The sequence below is a fragment of the Macaca mulatta genome, chromosome 2 (genome assembly GCF_049350105.2).
Source record: "Macaca mulatta isolate MMU2019108-1 chromosome 2, T2T-MMU8v2.0, whole genome shotgun sequence".
NCBI classification, from domain to species: domain Eukaryota; kingdom Metazoa; phylum Chordata; class Mammalia; order Primates; family Cercopithecidae; genus Macaca; species Macaca mulatta.
This window is the reverse complement of record NC_133407.1, coordinates 118,152,169-118,165,231: the sequence shown is the minus strand read 5'-3', so window position 1 is coordinate 118,165,231 and position 13,063 is coordinate 118,152,169. Positions and strand designations below refer to the sequence as shown.

Here is a 13,063-nt window from a genome sequence, read left to right as displayed (position 1 = left end):
GAGGGGAAAACCTCTATCCCACTGTGTAAGATTCTCCTTTAACATATCTTCCTTTTGTTCCACAATATTGATGGAACAGGCAATGCTCGGCACATTGAGGATACAGTAGGGAGCAGACGGCATTCCTATCCTTGTAAGGCTTACCTTTAATAGCAGGCAAGTTACCCCAACAGTTATACCAATGACCATTTAATCAACTGTGAGAAGGACAAGGGAAATAACAAGTGGGTTCAATTTTCTTTGAAATCTCAGCAAGAGCCATATTCTTTTAAGAGTGTCAAAGTAAGCATCAAGCACACCATAGCATTGTGTTTATTAGAGTACAAGGACAAAAAGTGGATGCAATTGTTTCAGAACTAGTAAGCCTCTGAATTCAATGTAATTATTTTAGTGCCATGATTTTCTTTGTGCCTCTTCATAAATATTCTACACATGGGGGCTCCAAGGGCCTCAATGGAAAGGCAGTGCATTCAATAAGACAGATTTATTGTAAAACAATCACTATGAGGGAGACAGGGGTGTACCATGGCTGGAATGCTCCCCGAAGCTGCCCCTACCTCTTTGTTTGTCCTGTCGGCTTGCACCAAAGTTCCATTCAGGCAAGGTTCCACATAGTGAAGCTCCTCATTATACTGCAAAGGAAAAGAATCAAGAAGGAACACTTAATTAAGGAATTGAAGGGTACTTCTTAATAATTTAAGGAGATACGCACCCAAAAAGCAGCACAATCACAGGCTCCATTTATTCACAGAAGGTGAACTCTCCCATGGGTGTCCCTCTAGACAACTATGATTATGTGCTACAGACTGAAGGAGAAACTTCTAGAGCACATGCTGTTAGATGGCAGGGTTCAGGGTGCACCCTTTTAACTGACCATTCTTTGGGGTTGCCTCCAGACACTGGCAGTTCCCTGAGCATGGTTAACAGCCCATGGTCCTGGTGGGAGCTGAAGAGCATCCCAGAGTTGCGTGGATACAGCTCCAGCTACTGTCTTTGGGTTCATGGAACCAAGGGACACATGTGTGGCTTACACATGAGTGGGGACAGAATAAGCCTTGATGTTCCCTGGTCACTCTGCAAGGGTATGTGGGTGCTGATCAGGGCACTGTCCATGCACAATTTCCCATACATTGTCAACACCAGCACTCCCATCACTTCAATCCCAGAATATCCAGAATAGGACCTCCCCCCTTTTTTTTTTTTGCCCAAAGCTCACAACCAGGTAGCAAAAATGTGAGTAGTCTCATCTTAATTGCTCTCAGCAAGCCTGCTTCTCTGCCCTGCAGGGAGGCTGGTCCTTACACATCTGATCATGTTGCCTCCTGTCAATCCCATTTACAGCTCCCATTGCTGTGCAGATGAATGTTCCCAGGGCTTTACAAGGCTCTGGACCCTTGGTCCTGCTGACACTCTAGCATCTTTACTCATCAGCCTTCCCCTAAAACTTGTCCTGGCCAGCCATTATTCCCTGCTGTCCTCTGACATGTCTCCTCTTTTCCTTCAGGCCCTCCAATGCTGGGACCCTTGCTTTGAGCTCTCACTCTGGCACCTCTTCTCTCTGGCTGACTCCTGTTCACCTCCTAGGTCAGATTATTCCCACCTCCTCTGGGAAGCAGCCTCTGGTGCAGGCTAGGCACCGGGTTAGGTCCCTCTTCTATATAATCCCTGTAAATTCTAATTATCTGTTGGCCAGATTCCCCACCACAAAGTGGAATGACACCATTAGGGCCCATGCCTGGTCCTTCAGTGTATTTTCTGCAACAAGCACAGGGCTGGACCCACAGTAGGTGCTTGAGGACCATTTGATTGATGACAGTGTCATGGTATATCTACTTTAGCAGTCAGAGAGGCCCGGAGCTCCTGAGGCAAGAGAACAGAACCATCTCTCCCAGACCCAGCTAACTCGTGTGCAAAGTTGGCCTAGGGAGTTTGCGCTTTAAAACTAAAGTCAGCGAGGACCATGCAGGGCTATGAGCAAGGGAGTGAGTGAAATAAAGAGATGAGCTTGAGAAATCCCTCTGGATACACCGCAGGGACAGGTCAAAGAGGGGCTAGACCTAAAGCTGCTCAAGAACAACTGGGATGCATCAGGTTTCCCATGGAGAGAGCCTCACTAAGCAAGCAGGAGTGGTGATCATACTGACCTTGGCAATTAACTGTTATTGAGCACTTACTGCATCCAGGCAGCAGGTAAACTTCATCTGCAGGTTATCTTAGCATCATGTGGCAAGCACCTCCAATCACTCTCCCTTTACAGATGGGGAAACTGAGGCACAGCAAAAATGATCGACTTGCCCAAAGACACCAGAGAGTAAATGAGGGTGGTGGAGTCCAGATTCAAATCCAGGCAGTCTGACCTCACAGCCACTGACAACAGCACCTCAATGCCCCCAACTCATCCTCTCTGGCCCCGAAACCTCCAGATCTCCCCATCAGTTAGCCTTGTGCCCCTTCATCTTCATCTTTTTGTCATATAAAAAGCGTTTGAAAAAATATCCCAATGGTTTGAGGGCTTAAATATCCTCTAACGAGGCATGGAGAAAAAAATATATTTATGACATTAGCCATTAAGAAATGGAAGTATGACTTTTAGTCAACAAACAGAACATCATCTCAGGATCCAAGAAGCAACTGCACAGTTCAATATGAAGGAAAACTCCTCCAAAGCTCTCAATCTCTGTTGGACTGACCCTGGAAGTTGCTGAGAAAACAGCCATTCCCTTCTCCTTCACTTCCCTTGCTGACTCATTTGGTTTAGGGTGACAGTACACCGATTTCTAAGGCCTGAACCACAAAGGGTCTTAGCCAGCCACAGACATCCAGTTCCCCTCTGTTGGACACAACCTCTCATAGCCTGCCTTGCAGTTAGGGGCAAATGATCATGACATAAGGGAAAGTTTGATGGGCAGATTCAATGAAATGTTTTCCTGCCATTAAGGGAAAACTCATCTATACCCACTCTTTTCTTCCTGCTTGGGATGCTATTGTGGAGGTGCTGCAGCCATTTTGCAACTATGAGGTTACAAGACAAAGAATGGAATGCAAAGCCCAAGGAAGACAGAGCAGGAAGATGGAGCCAGTGTGGGCCCCCGAAGACAACGTTGAGCTACTGTGCAAAAGCTGCAGCCACCCTCCTCCAGGTTTCTTACATGCCATTATCAGATGTTTGTATGCTGAACCAACCTTTCCTCACCTGTTCTGTAACCTAGAGCCCAAAACTTTCCTGAGGTTCCCACCGTGGTTTTACTTCCTCTCATTCTTCCATTTTGCAGGTAAACTGAATCACTTCATTGACATGCTACCTAATACGCACTCTCCAAGTTGATTCCTGGGGTTGTACAGTTTGAGCTGGGAGTCAGGTCACTTGGGTCCAAGTCCTGTCTCTACCATGTACTCACTGTGTGGCCTTGGGGAAGCTGCTAAGCCACTCTGATCCCAGAATCTTATGCATAAGAAGATACTAATTCACCTTTTAGTCTCCCTCTAGGGGCCCCTGCAGAAACTGAGTGAGGCAACAGACCTGAAACTGCCTTGCTAATATAAAAGTCTATACTTGTGGGGGCTCCAGAGGGGATTTAAAAGTCAAGAAGACCAAGGAGTTCTTGACCTCATCAGGGAGGTACATGTGCAGTAATCAAAACCATGCTTGCCATGACTGTGTGTGCTATGGCCTCAGTGGAGGAATCCACTCTTCTGAATCCCAGCCAGCTTGTTAGTGGCATCATCCAAGCTTGCAGTTGACTAATTTCCCTTGACTGCATCAGGATAAAGCTATGCCGAGCAATCTGGTCTGTATCACCAGAGGGAGCCGGGCTCAGCCATGTGTGTAAGGGAACTGCACACCAGGCAGCTGTACCAAGGAGGCCTGCTAGCTGTGCATGCTCCTCTCACTACCCAACAGCTCCTCCCAAGGCGGACCCCAAGGATGCCCTGTACACGGAACTGCTTCCAGACTCCTCGCAGTCCTTTATTTGGAAATCCTTCAGCTTCTGCATTTTTATGTATGTTCTCTAGATTTCTATTTTGTGAAATGATGATGTGGAAGGGCCATATATATTTACAACTCAAGATTTGGTCACCTCTTGCCCTAAGACACAACAGCCTTATAAATAGCTCTCCTTGATCCCTAATGAAATAATCTGATATCAATAGTCTAAGGAAGAAAACGATACTATGTACATCATCACCAGTTAGATGCAATTTCCTTCTACAATTTGTTTTTACTCCCCTGCACTACCAGGATTGAACCCTAAAGAAGTACTTAACCTTTGCCCTTCCTGCCCAAGTGGTTAGTCCTTCTTGCAAATTTCTGGGAAATGGGAAGAGTCTCTTAGGGAGAGAGGAGTGGGCCCAGGCTGCCCTGGAAATGGGTCCAGTCCAGCCCACCAACCACATGGTGAGGAAATGGACACACGGCTTTCACCCTTTAAAGAGCTTAGAAGCTGCCACGTAGCACACAGGGACTCGGACGCTGTAGGCTTTCTTCTCCCTGCTTCCTTCCTGGTTGGCTTTCCTTTTCTGATTCTCACAAGGGTAGAACGGTAGAGCTAAAGCAACTGAGGCAGGCAGGCCTGGGTTCAAATCCTGACTCTGCCACATGCTTGCTGGGTGACCTTGGCCCCAGCTTTTGTGTTGGGGAAACAGGTATTCTAACTGCACCTCTCTCATGAGCTCACTGTGAGGATGAAATAACAGTCAACACAGAACCTGGCACATAAGAATGAGAAAGGCATCTAGGCGCATAGGCACAAATGCACAAAAAAGAAAGAGAATATATGTGTGAGTGTGATGTGTGCTACATAGAGGGAAAGACCAACAGATAACACCCTGCACCCAGAGCTGGAGCTTGCTATGAAGGAAGAAGGTGATGTCAGTGATGCAAAGTGACCCCTTCTTTGGAACAGGGGCATGTGTCCTTGGCCTTCTCTGGAGAGCAGGGATCTGCATTTGTTGGGGACAAGATGCCATGTCATCAGGCACATGTCACTGTCTACATACCCAAGACAAGCCCATGATGTCTGGCCACACATTGTCCCACTCTAAGCCACCCTCTGAATCCTCCCAGGGACCGGGGTCTTTGGCAGACAGGGAGCCAAGATGGTGCAGCCAGCTTACTGGCAAATCCCCATGTAGGAAGGCATCTGCCACAGAACTCTTCACGTCTTTATTTGCTCACTGAATTTACCCTAAGCACCTACTGTGTGCTGGGGACATAAAACACTGGCTAAGTTTGCTCATGATGATCATTGTAAAATGACAACCATTTTTTTTCTTACTTTTCTTAGTAAAAGAGTATGTTCATTCCATCAGAACATAAGGTCTGTTTTTCCTTTTGTTTGTTTTTGTTTGTTTGTTTTTGAGATGGGGGTCTCATTCAGGTATCACCCAGGCTGGAGTGCAGTGGTGTGATCACAGCTCACTGCAGCCTCCACCTCCCAGGGTCAAGCAATCCTCCTGACTCAGCCTCCCAAACAGCTCGGACCACAGGCACATGCCACCACATCCAGCTAGTTTTTTTTTATTATTATTTGCAGAGAGAAGGTCTCCCTATGTTGCCCAGGCTGGTCTCGAACTCCTGGGCTCAAGCAATCCTCCTGCCTCAGCCTCCCAAAGTACTAGGATTACAGGCATGAGCCACTGCACCTGGCCTTGGCTTTCCTTTTTATGATAAATAGTGCTTATCTGTGATGCTGCAACAGTCCCTCCAAAAATAACAACAGGCTTGAGACAAACCCACAATCTTCCTCAGGTATTAGACTACATCCCACAACTCTTGCTAAGGAAACTGTCCCTCTGTCTCCATTCAACCTCCAAACTCTCCACTCTGAAGGCAAGGGACACATTACATGCCTCTTCTTTCCTTTTGCCCAGTGTCTGTGCGCATTCCCTACATCTCCCCTTTTACAGACACAGCAAAGTGATCAAGGAGAATCTTAAATGATGATCTAAAATAGGAAAGGCAACTTTCATTAAATGAAGAGCCAGAACATTTTGCAGAAGGATCTAAAAGCAATGCAAATAGGCTAGACCCTCTCACCAAGGTTCATAGGAGCTTCCAAATTAGTGTAGAATTCCAGCATACATTGGCTCAGGTGAATCACGGCCCAAAAGCCAAAGAGCCAAGGACAACTGACTTTGGGCTCTGGATAATAATGAGGAATCCACCTAATGTCAGAAACTGAACTTGACAGATGAAACCAATTTCGCTTTCAGGTCTAACAGAAGGTTATCAGTCACCTAGAGAAGATGAGGAAAGAACCTCCCTAAGCAGGGAGTGGCTTTAGGGAGCATCTCAACACCCTGCCCTGAAGCTGAGACTCATTTTTGTGTCTCTCCACTGCCTCCATGGGTTGTCCCAATTGCTCCACCTGGCTGAACCACCAGACTGGTTCGATCTGGCTTGCCTCTCTCCATCCAGTCTCATTCATTTCACCATCACTCACCAGATCCACTCACCTCCACATTCACCTGCACTCCCATGTGATCCAGACACACCGAGAGCTCCTTCTTGGGGGCTGGGGTGGGGTCTTACACCCGCAAATGGCACTTTCTCAGTTATTGACTCCTTCCTCCTTTTCTCCCTGCTCTGTTCCACCACGTTTGCCTATGTCTGGCTAGCCTACTTATCTTCAAGTGTCCACTCAGTCACTACTTCTTCTGATAAGCCACCACAGAGCCCCAGGCAGCATATACCCCAGCTCTAGACACCCAGTCCCCCAGCTACTCCCTCTCCAAGACTGCACTGGCCACACTGGGTTGTGAGACCTGCTTCCCAGTAGCCCCCACACAAGGATCACATACAGAAAACCTAAATCTCTGAAAGCAGACACCTTGTCTGAAGTCAGCCCCAATGCTTAATGCAGAGCACTCAGTACTATTTGTTGAATGAATCAATAGAACAAAGAAACAAAAAGGCGAAATTGCTGAGATTCTGCCTTTTGGACGTGGTGGCACGTGCCTGTGGTCCGAGATCTTTGGGAGGCTGAGTCAGGAGGATTGCTTGACCCTGGAAGGTGGAGGCTGCAGTGAGCTGTGATCACACCACTGCACTCCAGCCTGGGTGATACCTGAATGAGACCCCCATCTCAAAAACACACAAACAAAAGGAAAAAGAGACCTTATGTTCAGATGGAATGAACATACTCTTTTACTAAGAAAAGTAAGAATGCCTGATGGAAAGGACTAGGAACAAAGCCAGAAAAAAAAAAAAAAAAAATTGGCACAGAAACAAAAAATAAGATGAGAATCTCTATCCCTTTCAAAAAACAGGTAAATAAACAAAAAGTAAAGGAAGTAAGTGGCTATGTTTTAAAAAATCCAAAGTTTGGCCAAAAAAAAAAAAAAAAAAACCCATAGAATTAAATGCTGCCATGCTCATGTAATGCAAGAAACTGATGCAGAATTGCTGGGACTCCATTAAATATTTTTATAGTTTTACTGGTGCACTTTTGATTAAATAACCTTTGAATGAAAACGTGTCGGGATTATGTAATAAAGCAGATGAAAACACAACATTTTCACCAACACAAGCCATCCTAGGGATCTTTTGCATTACAAAAGCATCTTATGTAATTTGAAACACAACTGGACACAATTAGTAGTACAGAACAAATGAGCACTGAAAGAAAATACTATCCTCATACTTTTAATACGGAATCGATTACTTTAAAAAGCAAATCCACAGCAGACAAAGCATTGGAGAAACAGTTCTAAAGAAAATCTGCAAATTAAAACCAGGGCATCAGAAAGTTCTTGCTTGAACTAACAAATGATGCTCTTCTTAATTCAAGTCGGCACAAATATGGGCTACAGGAGGCATTTAAATTGATTTAACAAAATCTGCCCAGTTAATACTGTGCTCATTTAAGGCATGGCTTGAGCTTCTGTAAAGTCATTTTTCAAATTTCAACATCGGACAGAATTAGCACCCTCATTTTTATGATAATGTTGCTAATTGAATGCATGGCTTGAAGTTAGACTTCAAAGTGAATCAGAAAAATACGCCTTTTCTCTTGTCAGAGACATCTCTCTTCACGCACCAGTGGTTTGACCTTAAAATTTTAACTTCAACTGCACAAAATTACTCTCATATTTCAACTATTCTTTCATAATTCAATCAGTTAGTTTGTCCATTTTAGATAGATCTTGCAATACCTTGCCCATGAAAGCTAAAACAAGTTTTAACATTATCTTTTTACGTTTATACTCTGGGTAGATCAAGATCAGAAACTTTTCAGTATAATATTAAACATGCAGTTCACAATGAATTTAATAAAACATGCAAAACCAAAAGACGAACTTAAGTGGCCAAGGGAAGTCTTTCCCCCTATTTAAATCTCTTTCCTCCATCCTCCGTTATGGCACTGAAAAATCAAGTGGCAATGATGAATTAGATTTGCACAAACAAAAACCTACAGTACACAAGGGCTTCCAGCATTGAAAATATTGTATTCTTTACTTTTCCTCTAAAACACTGAGCTATCTCCACAAACGTCTACCTGGCAAGCAAAGGAAGGCTGACGATGTAATGGAGGGTGAAATGATAATGTCCTCTTTCGTAAATGGAATCCAGCCGACGATAACAATACACTCACACAGATTTGCAGGGCATTCTGGATGGCGTTTCAAATACCTCATCCCCCTGCACTTTAAGAACCTGCAGTCAGGTCGCCCTTTACACAGGAGACAAGTGACCATTTTAAACAGACTGAGGGAAAACCTACACCATACTACTACAGCAACTATGTCAGGGCAGAAACAGGAGGAGGTGATGGAGGAAGAAAAAGAAAAAGAATTCAACAAGGCAAAATTCGCAGAACACACTTAGGATTGGGAGAGACAATTCAAGGGAATGCAAATGAAAATTTGCCAGCTATGAATCTCCTATTAATTAGAAGCCTCGAACTGTTGGTAAGTGTGTAAACATTATGCCCTGCTTGGTAGACATTCTGGTAGGTGCCTGTATGCATACCCTTTGGTGCAGGAATTTCACTTCTAGGTTTTATTCAATAGAAGCACACCCAACCTTGCAAAAATATATGCATTCCATTCAGTGCATTGCATGCGCTGCCCTCACTGTAGCACTTCTGAGTAAAAAATGTGATGGAATGCTCTGTTATTCAAATACATTTGATTGAAATAAGCTTTGCTAAATATTCTTTAAAATATGAATCTATTTTTGTGAAAAGACAGTGTGCTCATATACACAGAAACATTTAGGATATGTGCCAAATGAAAGAGAAATGAGAACATTACTGAATTGTTTAAAATTTTTACATATGTTGCCTGCATTAAAAAGCAACGAATCTATAAATACTACTGTTAATTAATGGTTCTTTTATGACCTTGGCCTTCTAATATAAACTCACTAACATATCTGATACATTCTCTTATCCATTAGAGGAACAAAGTTCATGATTTTACTATAAAGGCTTCAAATAAAGAAGTTCAGAGTGCCTTTCTAGTTGTTGAAATAATTATGTAAATAGTGTTGAAGCTGATTATTTATGTTGAAAATTAACAAACAGATGTACAGTGAGGGTTAATGGGATCTTTAATGGGTTTCTTTATATAAAGGGACAATTTGGGGCAAAAATTTTTTTTCTTAACTGTTCTATAATAACTGGCATGTCTACTTTTAATTATCTTAATCACCCTCTCTTCTTTATTGAGTTGACACTGTTTGTATATCTTAATGAACTTACATAGATTATTTCAATCGATTGGTTTTGTTAACAGAACAATAAATCCTGACTGATAAAGAATGCAGGATGTAATTAGTTAGCTCTTCTTATTATGTGAATTTCTGATTCTTCTGTAATGAGTAATTAAAGATTAATAAGAAAGATAGTCTCAAATTAGCTGCTTCTTATCTTTAAATGCTTCAGGATGTGTGGGGATCAAGCCACATTTGCATTCTCACCACTAGGCTGGCAACTATAGTAACTTGGCAGCAAACCCAAAGTTCTAACTATCTGAAAGTTGTCTTCCAAAGAACTATGCCTTGAGGCCACATAATTTCATGATAAGATGGCTGAGTGGATCAACTACATCCTCTTCACTTCTGCTCAGAAAACAGTGCAAGGTGAAGCTGGACCATGTCTGAGTCTTTACCATGCCACCTTTCCTGGCTGTGTAACTCAATGCGGCTTCATGCCTCTGTCTCCATGCTACATGGCACAGGGCTGGGGTGAGGGTTCAATGAGATAATCCACACAGGACACTTAGCAACTGACTTGTACACAGTGAGCACTCTATGGGAGGCAGTTATGGTGATTATTCATTCAACAAATATTTAAACTCCTGCTATTTGCCAAGCACTGCCTAGGTGCTGGGGATACACACATGAATGAACAAGACTAACCCCTGCTCCCAAGGAATTTAGTGTTCTCTTTCTTTTCCCTTTCGTCTTTAGGATTTCTTAAAATCAGAACCTTTTGTTCTGAGAGTCTGATCAGAAGAGGCCTGTATAGACAGGTTACTAGTTCAGGCAATCCCCTCGGCCATCTTCATGTCACTTAGAGGCCCAGGCCCTCTGCCTGGAGAACACAAGTGGGTGACATGCCCATGCAGAAGGCAGCCCAGTCATAAGGCTCCATTGACAATATACTCTCCTCAGGGGTTTAGGGGAGCCATGCAGACCACAGTAAGCATTCTCAGAGCACCCTCTTCTTTTGTATCCCACCACTGGCTGAGGAGCCCTGTGCACCAGCTTGACTCTGGTGCATCAACTCAGATGATCCCAGCAGCAACCCTGTGGGCAAGGTGAGTACACCCACTTCACAGTTGAGAGGGCTGATGTCCAGACTAAAGTAATTAGCCCCAAGACACACAGCATATGTGTGTGAATGCGATTCAAAACAGCCCAACTCCAAAACCCAGGCTCTGCCCCCGTCACCATGCTGCCTCCACTGCCCATAGCAACTACTCCACCTCCCAAATAGATGCGATGTGTGTTATTTTCATGCAAAAGAACAAGTGTCCGCCACACACACGCACTTGGCTAAGTGCTCAAGGACTCAGAAATCAGGCTCACTGTGATGAGCCTTTGGAAAGAGAGCAGGAGGAACGTAAGGGGCATGATGAAAATCATACGAAATAATCAGTGGGAAGAAGAAAAAGAACTGGAGAATGTAAACTAAAAATAAAATTCTAAGACCCCCACCCACCCATGTGAATGGACTTCCTCCTCTACACAGGAGACGGGGGCTCTTTTAAAATTTAATCTGAGAGACTGTTTCAGGCCGTGATGGGAAACGGGGGGCGAACATGCCTCCTTACACCTCTCTGGCATGAACATCAATACGGACTTTAAGTCCAATAAGAAACATTTTACAACCTATTCTCTCCGAAGCCTAGGACATGAAGGCTTCCTCTGCAAATAAGAACTTGGGCATCCACTAACCTTTATCTTAACCCAGACATTCCTTTCTATTCACCTCAGCTCTTTACAGAAACTCAACCAACTGTCAACCAGAAAATTTTAAAATCTGCCTATAAGCTGGAAGCCCCTGCTTTGAGTTGTCCTGCCTTTCTGGACCAAACCAATGTATTTCTTAAATGTATTTGACTGAAGGCTCATGTCTCCCTAAAATGTAGAAAACCAAGCTGCACCGGTGAACCAAGCTGAACAGGTGCCCAACCACCTTGGGCGCATGTTAGGACCTCCTGAGGGCTGTGTCAACAGGCCATGGTCACTCATATTTGGCTCAGAATAAATCTCTTCAAATATTTTGCAGAGTTTGACTCTTTTCATTGACAAGATAGAGACCTGAATAAGTGGTCATTTCCAGGCTACACGACTGCCCTGTCTCAGGCTTGGTTCCCTCATCTGCCACTTGTCAGCTTTGTGACCTCGACAAGTTACTGACACTCTTCCAATCTCAGCACCTTCATTTGAGAATGTGCCCAAACCACCCCCTACCTCCTAGAGTTGCTGTGAAAAACCAAGATAATAAAAATATGAAGAGTAAGGCATTTATTAAAATCAGGCATTTAATAAATGCTGCCTTTTTTTCCAGAAGTTGAAATAAAGTGTTCTATGAGCCATAAACCACTCTCCATATTTTAGTTGCTTCATTGCCATTATTATTATTAATTATTATCATCATCAATATCATCAGGCTAACCTAGCTGGAAGTTAATTTCCATGTGAGAAATTCTAGTGGTTTGGTGAAAATCTTGCTAAGTCTGTTTTCCAAGAATCTGAAAATGTCAGCTCCCCAGGAATACATCTGGTGTGCCATTCTCTCAGATGGTGTGGCTATGTGGTAGGTTAAGACAGGCAACGTGTTCAACTGCATTTCCCAAAGCCCTTCCACTGTCCATGACTCTGTGAACTTTCATGAGACTAAACAGGTCTCACATTCTGGCATCTAGGTGCTCTGGATCTAACAGTCAGAGCAATGTTAACCAGTCACTGCCAAAAGATCAAATGAACCCAAGTGCAAAGAAGGCACAAAACAGCTGCACTCACAGCAATTATGTTGAAGAAGTCATCATCCCCAAGTGTATCCAAAATGGATGAGACTGTTTGCTTCGCGATAGTCAGGCGGAGTCCTTTCATGCTGCCACTGACGTCAACTAAAATGACCACGTCTTTCGGAGAAGTTGCTGCCTGGATGTACCTAGGTCAAGGGAAAAATTAAGTAAAAATGAATCCTGACTTCTCTTCAAGGTATCTCTTTGAGAAATAACGAAGAGGTCTGACCACTGCCTACCATTTTCGGTTCCTGCAGTCAAAGGCAATGACTCCATTCTCATCTGGTTCCCATTTAATCCCTAGAAGAAAAATGGGGTTATGAGAAACCCAGAAACTTCAAATATTTATTCATAGCATTTCAAGGCTGCTCTACTTTGCTGATTGAATGGACAGGGTGAAAAATCACATGCAAAGACCAACTCCGGGGCTCATCACATGCTCCATCGCCAAATCCAGGCAGGAGCTTTCGGGTCATAACCCTATAGCAAACACAGCGCTAGCTCAGCTGCTCCAAAGGCCTGCAGAGAGTGGAGATGTTTTTAGGACTGTGCTGTCCCTCCAGAGAGTATGCGACTCCAGCTC

At 43.9% G+C, this 13,063-nt stretch overlaps 1 protein-coding gene across 5 annotated transcripts in view; it reads right to left on the bottom strand.

Moving 5' to 3' along the window:
• Nucleotides 1-13,063, bottom strand: part of CACNA2D3 (calcium voltage-gated channel auxiliary subunit alpha2delta 3) — a 941,064-nt gene that overhangs the window by 480,946 nt on the left and 447,055 nt on the right. For all 5 annotated transcript variants that reach the window (XM_015130679.3, XM_077993170.1, XM_015130680.3 and 2 more), the window contains exons 7-9: nt 12,720-12,780; nt 12,476-12,626; nt 558-632 (exon numbers count right to left, since the gene is read on the bottom strand). In XM_015130679.3, coding sequence (XP_014986165.1) covers nt 558-632; nt 12,476-12,626; nt 12,720-12,780 — 287 coding nt within the window. The remainder of the gene's footprint in view (nt 1-557; nt 633-12,475; nt 12,627-12,719; nt 12,781-13,063) is intronic.